Source organism: Vanessa cardui, chromosome 1 (genome assembly GCF_905220365.1).
Source record: "Vanessa cardui chromosome 1, ilVanCard2.1, whole genome shotgun sequence".
Lineage (NCBI taxonomy): Eukaryota > Metazoa > Arthropoda > Insecta > Lepidoptera > Nymphalidae > Vanessa > Vanessa cardui.
Genome location: NC_061123.1, coordinates 6,366,402 through 6,382,648, shown reverse-complemented (window position 1 = coordinate 6,382,648; position 16,247 = coordinate 6,366,402). Strand labels below are relative to the sequence as shown.

The 16,247-nt window shown below is 32.3% G+C and overlaps 1 protein-coding gene across 2 annotated transcripts; it reads left to right on the top strand.

The window, feature by feature from the left end:
* The first annotated feature begins 2,423 nt into the window (after nucleotides 1-2,423).
* On the top strand, nucleotides 2,424-16,042 carry LOC124533838 (nicotinate phosphoribosyltransferase). Of its 2 annotated transcripts, none has more exons than XM_047109374.1 (11): nucleotides 2,424-2,681; nucleotides 2,985-3,155; nucleotides 3,224-3,350; nucleotides 5,075-5,158; nucleotides 9,851-9,978; nucleotides 11,238-11,682; nucleotides 12,674-12,939; nucleotides 13,863-13,981; nucleotides 14,741-14,902; nucleotides 15,402-15,530; nucleotides 15,938-16,042. In XM_047109374.1, exons 1-11 carry the CDS (start codon nucleotides 2,609-2,611, stop codon nucleotides 16,013-16,015), a joined length of 1,782 nt encoding a protein of 593 aa, XP_046965330.1. In that variant the 5' UTR covers nucleotides 2,424-2,608; the 3' UTR covers nucleotides 16,016-16,042. The 2 variants fall into 2 exon arrangements, with proteins under 2 accessions (XP_046965330.1, XP_046965338.1); XM_047109382.1 differs by having other exon boundaries at nucleotides 2,426-2,681; nucleotides 11,238-11,550.
* Nucleotides 16,043-16,247: the final 205 nt, after the last annotated feature.

Here is a 16,247-nt window from a genome sequence, read left to right as displayed (position 1 = left end):
ATACCAACACTCACTCAATTCACTAAACTGAACTGCAGTGCCTTCACCTTACTAGTGTGGCTTTGCCATTTTGAATCAAATGATTAATTACCGCAATATCAAAATATAAATCGGTATACCTATAAAAGTGGCATGAAATTCTGGCGCTTACCATGTTTTGACTGTGAGAATACTATTACTATCCTCTATAAGCGATATGGAACTATACTAACTACTGTTTTAATAATTTAATGTGGCGGCATAATTATTTTGGTTTTAATTAACCAGTGCTAGGTAACAAATTCTTTACATGAACGTTCTTGTCTATCGTAGAATATATATCAAAGGATTAAGGATTTTAAACATTGCGAAGTCTAATACAAGTTGGGCAAGCGGGGCCAACGCATTGAGCAAACATATATCTCAACAGACAATCCTGATACGCATCAGTATATTTAATAGGCATTAACGATGGTGGTGTGGAATATATATGATAATTGTATCAAAATAACTCAACAGTATGGAGTATATAATATAAAAACTAAGTTTTAGATGTTACAGCAGATTTAGAATAAATATTTATTGATTACCATTCAAAGATGATTAAAATTTTCACTAGGTATACATTACTTTAATCTTTTAATAATAATAACTATTAATAATTAACATTAGTTTATGATGCAGAGCCCATCGTGTGCCTTGGCGCCTTTTGTGATAGTCATACGAATTACCAGGGATGGCAGATAAGTCCACAGCCTAAGGAACGTACTGAAAGAAATAAAATGTAAATGCAAATAAAATAAATTTCATACAATTCACGTTTAATGTCTTTAATCCAACCAAAATATTCTGTATCTTTCTCATCAAAATGTCAATCTTAGCTATAATTTCGTTGTTACGTGTCCGGCTCTTTAAGAACCCTTTGTTTTTCACGGCGCTTTTGCAACATGAGCAGTATGAATCTATCCGGATCGTATTTGCGAATCCATGTTTCATTATGCATTTCATTTCATTCACGACTATCCATATATATAGTTATCGCCGACTAAGTAGTAATACTCTAAGTAGTATCGCCGACTAGCTCCCAAATGTCTTTGAAAATTGCGAGACTACGTCGCTTGCTGAGTGGTGTGAGCATTCTCGGTACCCAGCAATTTTTTCTTATATTCTAATGTTCATGAAAAGTTTCTTCTCGTAGTCCAAACTCGTCCAAATAATTTGTTATAATTTCCAAATTCAGCTTAGGTACATGGTGATGTCTGTTGTCCGATAAATAATTTAGCTATAATAACAAACTAAAAAAGTAATTGCTTTTAAGTAGTAACACGAGTAACAAGCGACATGACAGAGTACCTACTTTAGGCCCCGAACGCTTAACTTTAATAGTTAGATAACTGTGAGAAAGTCAAATCTTCACTCAACCAATGTTAAATGAATGTATTCCACTTTGAGGACTTTTTGCCTCCGTCTGGGTTCCTACTCCATACTCATTAGATATTCTACCGTCATACAGCAATACTTAGTTGTTTCCAGGTTTGAAGGGTGAGTGTGCCAGTGTTACTAATAAGGGCTTATTACAACAGGGGTACATCCAAACAGAATACAACCATGAACCTAGGAGCTAACTCACCAGGTATTTTTAAACGTAATTAAATAATTTCGTTAGACATAATACAGACATATTATTTCATACAAAATAAAGAGCGAAAGCAACTTCAATTCAACCGGTGTACGGTGGTCCCGCGAGACATTTCTTTTTAGTTTTTCCTATTTTCCTACAAAAATATATTGATATATGGTAATTAAAATAAGAAGCACACCACGAAACGATAGTTAATATACGACAATACATATTAAAATTTTGTGGCCTGATGATAGGGCCAAAGTACAATTTTAATTAAATGTTAAACAGATTTTCCCATTTGCTAAATCATTTCAAAACTAATAAATATATTTTTCTTAAACAGTCTAAGCTTGATAATAAGTAAAAAATCAACATCTTGTTCGTTAGGCTCTTCAAGACCATGCCACAAAATTATACCATAATGGGCCATTACTGATAAACATTGTGCCAGTTCGTTCCGACGATTTGTGCCAAACTGCCAATGCCCATACATTGGACGCACTTGCAAACGCGAACGCAACCAATTAAAAAAACTTTATAGTTAGCGTTTCGTTATTGCAAATGTAAAAGTGCATTTTTAATTATATTTAAACCCCTGTGTATGACATGAATATAATTTTTTTTTTTTATGAATAATTTGGGCATTTTAGGCAATACATCAGACAAAAAATGTTGGTATTTTTATTATTATATTATATAATTATTTAGACTTTAAAGATTGTTTTTTTAGCTAAAGTGTATAATTGCATTCAAATATAATATTTGTATTTATTATTCGACCTTAGCATATGACCTCAAGGTTAAATGGTCAATAAAAAATTGAATGCGCATGCGTAAGTTTAGGTAATAAGTTTTCCGTCAAACAGTGTTTCATGTTTGGCGCGCTGATAAGTTGAGGTTCTTTGATCACAATGAAATTATTTCTCTCATTAGTCGCCCGTCAGTTATCAAACATTGTTTACGTTAAGTATTACCACTCCCGTAACTTTTTTTATTATATCGGAAATGTCTAGTGATAAAAAAAATAATATTAGAGAGATGGCTCGACAAAATGGTATTGTTCAACCCTTATTAACTGGTAAGTAGAAACTATAATATTTTGGAGCGAATTTCAAAATTACTTTTGTTAGATTATTTTGTGATTACACTTTATTAGATATTTTGATGGATGATATTATCTGCTAACCTAATCTTAAAACAAAAAAGAGATATATTTTATTTTAACCAAAATGTATTGTATTATATTTACTAAAAAGTAAAAAATTGGGGCAATGATCTGTATATCTAGATAGTTAGCATTATATTTACATATTATAATATACTTTGATCCTTGTACTTGATATAAAGATATGAAAAGCTATATGTATTTTATTGTTTTCAGATTTGTATCAAATAACCATGGCCTATGCCTATTGGAAGTCAGGCAAAGTTAATGATACAGCTGTTTTTGATTTGTTTTTCCGTACAAATCCATTCCAAGGAGAATTTACAATTTTTGCTGGACTCGAAGAATGTCTTAAATTCTTAGAAAACTTTCATTACTCGGACAGCGGTATGTTGTAGTCAACTCCTACATATTATTTATATACATTTTTTTTATAATTCCAATTACATTTTCAGACATAGAATATTTGAAGCAAACATTACCGGCAACTATAGAAAATGAGTTTTTCGACTATCTTAAGGATTTAACTTGCAAGGATATTAAGTTAAGTGCTATTGAAGAAGGGTCCGTAGTTTTTCCAAGGTAATGTATTTTATCTATTCATTTATATTATTTTCATAAATAAGTCTGGTGACAGTACTATTTACAAATTATGTTGAGTGGTCCATCCTAAAAACCATTTTTATGTAATTTATCAACCTAAGATTCTATTTTAAGCATTTAATTACAGTAGTGCCACTCAAATGGATAATCATTTGCTTGTAATGTATCTTAGAAAGGATTTCAGCATTTGACTGCACACCAGTTGTCATTGCAGTCATCAAAGATTATGAGATTTAGAATTTGTATTGAAATGAATTTAGGATACAAAATAACCTAATAAAAACAAATATACATTTTTGATGAATGGAATCCTAAATTATATTTATCTTATCTCAATGTATAAACAAATATAACACAAAACTCGTCAATCAAAATAAAAAGTGTTATTAAATCAAACAGTGACACGTGTGTGTATAAATATTTTTTTTATTTACATTAGAAAGGTGAGATACATCAATCTGACAGCAAAATGATCTGGCTTTATATATCTTTTCTAATTTATGAGACTGAGATCATGTCCCTTGTGTCAGTAATAACAGTCCTCGCTCACAAATCAGAACACAATGTTATAAATTACTAGCTGTGTCCGTGACTTCGGGTATATTTCAATTTAACAAAAATGTTATTTTCGTAGCCTACATTACTCCTTATTACATCAGCTTTCTCTCAGTTAGTCATGTCAAAATTTGTGCAGCAGTTCCAGGACAAACAGACAGACAGACAAAAATGTTATTTTGGTATATGAACTTTGTATACATAAGCATATTTTATAAAACTTTTAATTTAATATTACAAACAGACACTCCAATTTTATTATATGTATAATAGTAGAATGTCAAAATGAAAAGTTAAATAATGTGTCATCATATGTACAGCTTTTATATGCAAAATATTTTATGTGTAAATTACAAGATATTGTTATATTTTATCATTAAAAATTTAAGCTATCATAAAATATATAGATTTCAATGTTATTTCTCATAATATACCTTGAAATTGTAAATATTATTTCCAATATTAGCATACACTTGTCTAAATATGATTAATAGCACAACAAGTAAGTGTTAAATAATTGTGACAATGATGGTAATAAATATTATGTAATTATAGTAAAATCAATTACGAAATCAAACACAAAAAAATATAGACTTTAGAGATTGTATAAAATTAGGTCTAACAAAAATAGACATACTCCCTGCCAGATAATTACATCTCTATAATTAAGCATCTATAATGAAAACTACGCCTAATTGTAAATGATATGTCGTCATATGTTGACATAGTACTATTTAATTGACTATTTATTAGGTACCTGCACATTCAAGTTTCAATAAGTAGCTCATTATGTAGGCATCTACGAAAGTCCTAAACATACCACGAAATAACCTCACTTTAATATTTTGATTTATTACTTTGATAAGTTTTGTTTGTAATAATCAAAATATAATCTTATATATACCATTAGTATGCACTACTTTATTTTTTATAGTATAGTTTTTATTTAAACTTAAACTTTGTTTCATATTTACTTATTAAATATTGGTGACAAGAAATATATTAATTAATTTTAATAAACCTCCATAAAATTCCAATTCATTACAAAATATTTATATAATTATACCTTTTACTGACAAAAAAAAACAGTATTTTTTCCAGACATTGAAAAAATTTTCGTTGGTTCTTAATAACTTTTTTTATTTCAGAGTTCCTCTTTTGAGAGTGGAAGGACCTCTCATAATTGCGCAATTACTGGAGACAACGTTATTGACACTAGTTAACTTCGCAAGGTAAGCTACTTTATAGAAGTGCGTTATCTATTTGTGTAGGTACGCACTGTTTTATCCCAATATAATTTTAACGCTAAATAATAACAGAGTAATTACATTTAAATATATTTGTGTTAAATCACGTGATCATATGTAGCGATTTTGATAATTCCAAAATGTTTAGGTAAAGTTGAACTCTCTGTCTGGACTTTTGAAGTAAGTTGATCGCTGCTTCGGAAATAAGTGTCACAAGTTAAAAACAACGTCCTGCTCTTATTTATTAGATACAAGCCAAAGAGGTTGAATCAGGGTTGCGATTTTTGTGTATCTATTATAAAAAAAAATAATTATATAGACATTCTTTAAAAATAAGCCGAAGGCTCCCTTAACAACCTCCCAACGTGTAAGTTAATATTCGAATTAAAAAAAAAAAGGTCTTATAATGCATACATAGCCTTGGAAAAAGCTAATAACAAATTCAGATGTTACTAGTTACCTTGCATATTTATTTCTCAACTAATATATATATCATATTAGTTCTGTTTCAATTTTTGTTACGGAAGAGGAAATGATATGTTTATGTAGATTAACACTTAACACATATTTTTTAAGTTTTTTCGGAAAAAAGCTACTACGGAGGAAGGATATACAGCCCTAAAAAAGGCGGTTATTCGATGAATCGTTGTCACGTGAAATAATAAAGCAAACGTGCTTTTGTGATAATATTAGTAGGCAAAAAGTAATTGAAATTGCGATTCTTATAGTAAAAGCTAATAACAATCAATTTGTATTTTCCTTTTTATACTTATAGTATGCTTCTATTATGTTCTTGTTTTAGATTGATTGCGATACAATACGATTTCGTTCACGTTCGTTATATTTAAAAACGATCAAGAATTGATATTTGTGTGTTTATTTGAGTTAGCTAATAATAAATAATGTAATTTCTGTATATATGTATATATATAAAGCGAGGAGATAGCCTATACTCGTTATCAGACATGATGATATTCGAAATATAATTCTAATCGTTCACGTTCGTAATGCCATCAAATATGATTTTTCGGATGTCATACTGACGTTGCCAGCATCTACAGTCAAAAAAATCCTAATTGAACTTTTTGATGCTTCGACATAATATATGTATATGGTCATACAAATTACGGTTAAACTTATATGGTTGACCGAATAATCATTTATAATTCATTACATTTTGATGTTTCACTCATATCAATGCAGTATAATGATTTCAAATGGCATTATTAATTTTATAATGCAAAAGTAATATGTATTCAAATTGTGTAACCCGTCTGGATATGACCAATCGCTCATCGTTTATACTACCTCTTAACAAGACCGCTTCGTATTGTCGTATTCGAATTGAAAGTTGAGTGAGCTAGTGTAATCACTGGCAAACGGGACATTATATCTAGGTGGAGCTCTGTTTATTGTTTTGCTGTTTGTTAGGAAATGAGTCGTTAATAATATTTGTCCACCAACTATTATAATGTTCCAATCCGCATACCTACCTATTCGAAAAAATATAATATAAATGCAGTAGCAGAGATTTTAAAATTTAAAATATAAATAACCTAGACACTCCCTATACCTTCAAAGTAACATATAACGATACTATATAATTTAGTACGGTTGACGAAATGATGAGTTTTAAAATTATTCTTTTTTTTTATTTTTTTAATATTTAATCATTAATATTCTACTGTTAAATAATTATATGGTGTGATAGAACAACTCGTAATTTTTTTTAGTAAACTATCGCTCTGTTTTTGTGTAATGAATGCTGCATTTCACATACCTATAATATCTTATAAGTTTAAATTTTATAATACTATCAAAAATACATATATGCTCACTAATTAATTGTATTGTATTCTAATAATGTTCGCGGTGTTGATTAAATAAAAATAAACCACAATTGTGACATAAGACGTCGACCTATTGAAACTTGTCACAGGTAAAAGAGATAAATTTAGCCACTTCTGACATTTAGTACGGACGAGTAGGAAGGAGGCAATCCCTAGTGTACGTTCACACTGGATGTGCATATTTGCTCCTCTAGCCCGTTTTTTGGGGCTAAACCTGTAAAACGAAAAGTTGTATATTTTGTCAGATGGTTTTCTTTACTGGATCTGAATATCTGTACAACTACAAACGCCATCGGCATAAAAACACGAGTATGACAAAACGAAACTGCAGACGGTCTTCAGTGTGAATGAACCTTAACGTAATATACATTCTTATTTACGTGTGTGCATTATTTTTATAGATCACTTTGTTGGGTGCTAAATAAACTTAATAAATTTATATTATTTTATGATATAAATTTTTTTCTTCCTAATAAATATCTAAAAAAATTAACTTTGCCTCTTGATATTTTATTTATTTGAATCCGAATAAAAGAAAAATGAGTTTTTTTAATTTGTGCAAAAATATCTAATGGTAATTAGATATTTTTGCATTTTATCAGGTATGATACTGGCTGTCGAAAATCTTTCAGTTCGTGAAAAATCATTATATTTGCGATGAGGTTCTTTATCATATTTTTTACAGTAATAATCGTTTCCTTTCCGAAACGACCTGCAAACATTTCATTTCCAAGATGTTTTGCTTTGCGTGCTTTTATCTTTTAAGTCGTTACATTTATAATAACCTGAGCTACCAATAAAATTAAAGATATAATTATTGTCATGATAGTGAGCATAGTTACGTAATTGGTAAAAACTAAATATGATGCTATCATAGTTGTATTTGTAAGCTATGTTGTAGGTACATAGACAGCGTTAAAGCTTAGTAATAGTTCGTCTATTTGGGTACAAAACCAATGAGCCGCATGTATAAATCAATGAAAAATCAACATTTCTCAAAACGCTGTTAATCTAATATTATAAATGTAAAAGCAACTCCATCTGTCTGTCGCCTTTTCACTACCAAACCGTTGAACTGAATTTGATGAAAAATGGTTTGAAGCAAACATTGAACTCCAAAGAAAATTTAGGCGACTTTTTTGCCCAACATGACAACCAAACCCTTAAAACTCGAACGAAGCCGCGGGCTATATCTAGTTTACTATAGTTTCCGGCTACGGCTTCGTAAGTACGCTAGGAACTCTGTCCTTTTGTGTAATATCCATATATTGCACTGCTCAAGCTTCTAGTAGCGTCGATTGGATGTTAATAGAACAAAAATGTGTTTTAATGTAAAAAATAGTACCTTTAGATAGTTCAATAAACGTTTAGAAGCATCTCATGAATAGAACAATAGCATCGGCGTCTCCGTAGCTTGTTTTGTTTGATCGCTAATTAATTAATTATTATTTTATTAAATTACGGCATTGTTTACTAACATATAAGTACAGTTAAGCTCTGTTTGTTTCGCTTAGCGCTATCTACATTTATCAGTCAAGCTCGACTAGCCGATTTAATTATAGGAAAATGTTATTGACGAGACTATGTTGTTTAACATTACTCGTTTATGAATTCAATTTACGAGCCGTTGATGTAGAATAGTAATTCTAATAGAATGCAAATAGTATATATTAATATACATACGCTATGCTTACTATTACAATTACGACTATAATTAATGGTACATTGATTCGTGTCTATTAATAGAGGTTAGGTACTTTATTGTATAACTAAATTCTAACTAATATTATAAATGCGTTCGTTATGCAATTTTGCACAAACGCACACGCTGGTACGTAGAGTACTATCAGAATATATGTATGGAGTTAATGATTATTTTGACTCGTGTAGAAGATAATATCTAGGTGTGTAATTCGTTAAAATGTGTTTGATTAATTTTCATTTCATTGATAACAACCAATTTATATCGTATTCTATTTTATTTTAGTGTCTAGTTTTCAACTTTATACGATTATTAGAATATTCATAATGACATGGTCATACTGATTTCGAGAATCCAAATGATGATATGAAAAATTAATAAGATGCAACGATACAATTACAAACAGTTTTATTTAATTAAGCCTATTGAATGCGAACGGTGATATAATTCGTGATATAAGTCGAAATTTTTTTAAGACAATTTTTATATTGGTTTTCTTAAAAAAGTAGTTTTCCACACTACTTATGAACAGAGATAAACAGAGATTATTGTTCTTAGAGATGAACGAGTACCAATTAACCAATGATATTCTAATAAACACATATGTTATATCCATAATAAACAACAGAATAAAGGGTGCCGCGCCGGGGACCGTTTATTTTACATTTCATTTCATGTAAAAAGGATAGCTTAATAAAAACAATAAGTAAAAGGGATAACTAGATGTTTAAATTACGTAAAACGTATTACTACGTAATTATGATGTATTATAACGTATTACAACGACTAAAGGAAAACGTCCCAATTAGGACGTTTTCTAGTCTTCACTTTATGCGCGTTAATAACATATCTGTTTACTAGAACATCATTGCTATTAACATATTCCACGACATCATACTCTTATAAAAAAATAAATCGTATGATTTTTTTTTTATATTTAATTTAATTGAATAAATACATACATACGAGCAATTATGGTAGAGTTTGTTATTTACGTCCTATTTCCTCCCTTATTATACAAGTACATATTTCATAGAAATGTTTAAGTATGAAATAGATAAATAATGATTAAATTGTAATAATAAAACTATAGTAGTTTAATTTCCACGTTAACATCTGTTCCAGTCTGATGGCGACAAATGCAGCTCGCTATCGTATGGTCGCTGGCAAACATGTCTCGTTGCTCGAGTTTGGCTTACGAAGAGCGCAAGGGCCAGATGGTGGCCTTTCAGCCTCTAAATATGCCTACGTTGGTAAGACCTTTTCTCGCTAAATGATTCATAAGTGCTTGTAAAATATTTGGAATGTTATATAGTCAGTTGATTAATATATGTTAGTGTTATGTTTTGTTAATTCGTATCTGTTTTCTTTATGATCAAATATCAAACTTAGTACGATAATATTATAAGTTACATACAGAAAATCTACTTGTCATCGTAATAATATGGCCTGACTGTTTCGGTTTCTATTTATTATAAGAAATAAAATTTAAATTACAAGATAGCGATAGTCTATGTAGGTTATTGCCAAACGGTGGTTTAACGTTACATCGAAAACTTTCAGTTATTGATTATATTAGCGTAATCCTGCAGCTTATATTGCTGTGAAACCAAACCGCTCGGTGCCAGGCACGGCTTTTCAAACTTGTACCTAACACGCCCAACGCCATTGACTCATAAGAAGCCCCGAATAACGAAAAAGTTTCTTTAATTTGTTACTATCATGCAAGCGCCTTGACATTGAATACTTTGCCCATTACTCATCAGTAATTAATTTCAAAACAGCCTCTACAAATTAAACACTAACTTTGAAACTGGTGCTTTTCACGATGCGGCACGGCTTTTAAATGTTTTTAATTAAAATGAACGTAGAAAGCAATTATCATATTTATGTTACAAATATTTTATTAGACTTAAGTCGTTATCCAAATATAATAATGAAGATAAAATTACACAATAGTATTTTATTTTGTACTTTTTTCATGGTAAGTGTGATTATTACACAAAAAGACTGATGAACTTCTATTCAAATAATCCTTAAAGTTGTATAATATGATTTCGATTGGAAGAGCTCTAGTCAGGGTTAGTGGTTGGTCTCATAGGTCATAGTTTACAGCTTATAATGAAGATTATGTTTAGCTTTTGGTACTCAGAATTGGTAGTAGTTAAAATATTTCGGTTAATAAGTATGTAATCATATGGTTATACATTATTAGGTATACATTATTGTATATTATATTTATATAGATGTATGCGTTTGTGTATATTGGATGTATGTATTTATTATTGTAGTCGACATTTACTTATTATTATTTTGACATAAACTTTCTATGCACTTAACGTATTACTAATATAATAGCTTTTTACTCCTGAGGTTGTCTGTAAGAGATCACTAATAGTGATAAGACCGCCTTTGCATACTAATTTTTCTCTTGTCAATTTCTTTTACTTATTGTCAACTTTACGTGTGTGCAATAAAGAAGTTTATCTATCTATCTATCATACGCTTTCAGGTGGCTTTGACGGCACGAGCAACGTGCTGGCCGGGAAGATGTTCGACATACCCGTGAGGGGCACGCACGCGCACTCGTTCGTGACGTCATTCAGTGCGCTGGGCGACATACACTCGGGCACGCTCAGGCACGCAGACAAAGAGACGCAGTGCGATTTCCTAAAGATGGCGCTCGAGTGCCGGAAGCGCGTCTCTGAGATACTAGACGTGTCGCCCGAGGAGGCCAGCGACGGCGAACTGGCCGCGCTCGTGTCGTACGCCCAAGCCTTCCCGGCCGGCTTCCTCGCCCTCGTGGACACGTACGATGTGAAGAGGTATAATATACAAGGCCTCGCCGCCCACGGGCAGCGCACGAATGGGCATTCCGGCTACAATAGCAACTGTGGAACCAATGGTCGTAGTGTCCGCCTCTCGGCGACCCGTAGCACGTTCGAACGCACACTGAGGTAAACATCGCCCCATGTAACCCATCGCTCGTTCTCGGCTCATTCGGTGTCCGCCCTACTAACGCATCCCACGGGGACGCGGTCGCACTCGCCACGCACGCTTGTCCGCGCAGGGCGGCTGTCAGCCCCGACGCACGTCCCCGGACCTACATTTTGCTTCAGTGTGACGTGTCCTGAACTCGCAACAACAGGGACAATCCTACTCATTGGGCACAGTTGCATTGTATAGGGATTGCACACATTCACAGTACATTCGACACATCTGCATGATTATCATTACACACCATGTATCTGTTGCATAATAACTGGTGAATATAATTGGTTAGGTTAAATTTTCTTAGTAAATAATTCTAACATGTAGAGGGGAAACGAGGAACAAGAAATGTTACATTATATCAACACTAATCATATTTTTCGAATAATGACTTATTTACAGTTCTCATAACCTTGGCGTAGCGTATTATCTCGAATGGTTTTAATATGTATCATCAAAGTACATGAATATAAAACGATTCCCTTGACATGTATATACTTTATCATGACTTTCATTGTAACTGTTGACGTCTTCACTCGTTATAACAATTCGATAACTTTAACGACACCAAGGTGACACACGGTTTATTTACTTATACGCTTACGATCTTGATCTTCTCTTAATGAATGTATGCAGACGTTTATCGAGATAACTCTTAGCGTGTAAACAGCCGTACACGACGACCATTAGTACACACAATAACAGCGCAAATCCAATATGACATCAGCTGTTCATAACAACCCCTTGATTTCACTCATTACGATTGTATTTATTCACTGGAAAGTTATCAGAATGTTTTTATTCACAGAGGTGAAAGTACGATACGTTTCATTTAATTTAATAAACTGGGATGACTAATATACTAATATGGATTTGTTTTTATTGTATTAACAAAGCATGTATATGTTACGTTTTCAGTATATTAAAGTTTTTTTATGAAGTCGAATTTCTCAATAGGAGTGGTCTATTGAATTTCTGCGCGGTAGCGATAGCGCTGAACTCGTGCGGGTACCGAGCGGTCGGGATACGGATCGATAGCGGCGACCTGGCCTACTTGTCCGTGCTGGCTCGGGAGACCTTCAACCAGGTCGCTAAGGAACTGGATCTGCCGTGGTTCGCCAAACTGACCATCGTGGCCTCGAATGACATCAACGAGGAGACCATCCTGAGTCTTCACGAACAAGGACACTCCATTGATTGCTTCGGAATCGGGACGCACTTGGGTAAATTTCTTTCAAATTCACTTGGTGGTAGGGCTTTGTGCGAGGGTAGGTACCACCCACTCATCAGTTATTCTACCGCCAAATAACAGTAGTCAGTATTGTTGTGTTCCGGTTTGAAGGGTGAGTGAGCCAGTGTAACTACAGGCACAAGGGACATAACATCTTAGTTCCCAAGGTTAGTGGCGCAGTGACGATGTAAGGAATAGTTAATATTTCGTCATTGTCTATGGGTGATGGTGACCACTTACCATCGGGTGGCCCATATGCTCGTCCGCCAACCTATACCATAAAAAAAAATAATATAAAAATAATATAAAAAAGAAGTCATCGTTAAACGTTTAAAACCTAATTATTGTAACCTTGAACCGTGATTAAATTTAATCTTATCAGCTGTGTGTTGCTCTTTGTGAGACAATGCTTAGTTTCTTGTGTGATAACAATCATAACTATATATTACAACATACATACACCTATACATTGTAACTGAGTTTAGGCTAAAACTTTTCATATAATGTTTTTGTCCATTTCATACATAATAAAAAAAATTGTGATCACACATTATATTTCTAGTTTTGGTGGATATTTCAACACAGTTGCACTTACGCTCACGATTTTACTGGGAACTCAGATTGTCTTTATTCAGTCTTTATTTCTATTGTAATGCAAATTCATTACACTAAGTACACCAACTCGTGATCACGACAGGCACAACTGTGACAAAACTTATTAAATTATAATCTCGGCTAAAACCCAAATATGTTCCAAACCTCCTCCTCAAATGGAGAGGAGATGTTGTAAAACCCGAGTCAAATGTATATAAAGCCTAGCTTAATTAAATCGTTAAAGCATATTAAAAAAAAACTAATGGTTACTGGCCACAAGCAAAGTATACTTTTTCTACATATAATTTCTCCGTCTTTCAGTTACCTGCCAGCGTCAGCCGGCTTTGGGTTGCGTATACAAATTAGTTGAAATAAATGGCCAGCCTCGTATCAAACTCAGTCAAGACGTCGGTAAAGTCACCATTCCTGGTCATAAAGAGGTAATATACATAATATTCATTAAAGTTAATTGTAATTTGTAATCAATATCAACAATGTATAATATTTCATTCATACTATTACATGACTCGATAAGATCAAGTGTCGCTTAAGGTTAAATAGAAGATAAATGTTACCTGTGGACATCAATTCTTAATTCTCACATTATTGAATGAAATATTTTGCAAACAATTATTATATAAAATGGGCTATTTGACAATACGAATAGGTAGCACAATAGGTTGTGAATTATTGTAATCAGTGTATATTATGAGTTTAAAATGATTATTTACTAACGAAAGTTGAAAATAATACTTAATTTATTCAAAAATCCATAAATAAAAATGCTTATTTTCAAACGTTTGTCACGTGACACAAAACGCTCCTGATTGGCCGGGCTTATGATGAAGTCGCTTTCTTGTTAACTTTGCTTTTCTACTACATGTACCACAGATTAAAATACAAGAAAGTGACGTCACCGACCCCATTGCAGCGCCATATTTTCCAAGTAGCGTTTTTGCGTGCTATTTAAATATGGAATTTTTAAAATGATGTTTTTCGGCAAATATTTATTAGAAATAAAAAACACAACTTTTACTGGGTTCCTTAACTTCTACTAAATAATATAAAATGGATTTTAAAAACCAGTCAAATAGCCTATTACGTTATATATGACAAAATATTTTGCCTTGGGTAAAAATAAATTATGTTTTACAAAGAATTTAATTTCAAATCATAAATCTTTTTTTTTTGTTTTGTAGGCTTATAGATTGTTCGGGGCTGACGGACACGCGTTAATAGATTTGCTGCAGCGCTCGACCGAGCCGGCCCCCGAAGTGGGCCAGAAAGTGTTGTGTCGACATCCCTTCCAGGAATCGAAACGGGCCTATGTCATACCCAGCAAAGTGGAGCATCTTTATAAGGTACACTTGATTAATGCACACATTGGGGACACAGTCAATACATTCGATTAATGTACACAGCTTTATTGGGGACAGAGTAGAATCTATACTTATATAATAAATGTGAAAGTAGCTCTGTATGTCTGTCACTCTTTCACGACAAAACCCATGAACCGAATTTGAAATTTGGTATGGAGCAAACTTAAATTCCAAGGACACAATAATCAATCCCCTTAAATTCGAGCGAAGCCGCGGGCGACAACTAGTTTGGTATGAAGGATAACTTATAAGTTGCTGTTTTGGATGTCATAATTACAAGAATAATATGCATGCTCAATTTAGCTGTAGCAAAAAAGTTTGCAAGGATTGGCTGTGTGAGGGGAGACAAGCAAGAAATTAATAACTGGGTACATAACTAGTTATTCAGAACGATGGTATAATATAAAAAAATAAAAGGAAAATGTTTAGGAGGCAGAGATCTATTATAAATATCTTAAATATATTTTCATTTTTTTTCTAGGTGTACTGGAATGAAGGAAAAATATGCACTTTTCCAAAACCCTTAGTAGAGGTGCGAGAGCGAGTGCAAACATCTTTACGAACTCTGCGACAGGATATCAAAAGAAATTTAAATCCTACTCCCTACAAGGTTTGTATGAAATTATATTTATCAAAATAGTATAGCATCATAGCATCCTATTTAACTTCCCAAAGTTCAAATTAAACTTCCCAAAGTTCTATATTAAAATTTTTTACAATTTCTTATAATAAAACGTAAAGTAGCTTTGTAAACTATTGGGACAATAAATCGATACCGTGATCGTAATGAACATTTCTGTATAGCACATTGTATCAGTTAGCATTAAATTTTAAATTCCAAGAAAGTTTGCAATTTGAAATATACAAAAGGAAGTCGGGGTATTATTGTAGACCAATATAAAAATATATGTATATACTGGCTGCTAAATGTTAAAATTTTATATTTTTTGAGATCTGTCTCTGGTTGTTTGTATTTTGGATGTTTTGCTTCATTAAATATTTATTTATTCTCCTCAGGTGGCCGTGAGTGATAACCTCTATAACTTCATACACGATCTGTGGCTGCAGAATGCACCAATCGGCGAACTGTTTTAATTGGATTAACGGAATATGGTTTTTAGTTTAAAAATCTACCTTAATTTATATGATATGCTTTCAACTTCCATTTTAAATTTAAGAGTGCACGATGCACGTAGGTATTTAAGTAAATTTCGGTTTTATACGGCGTTTGGTAATGTAATATACTTATAAGCGAAAAAAATACGTGTTTCTTTATTGGAAAGCTTAAAATTTATTGTTTGTAAAAAATATTATACAGCACTGATTG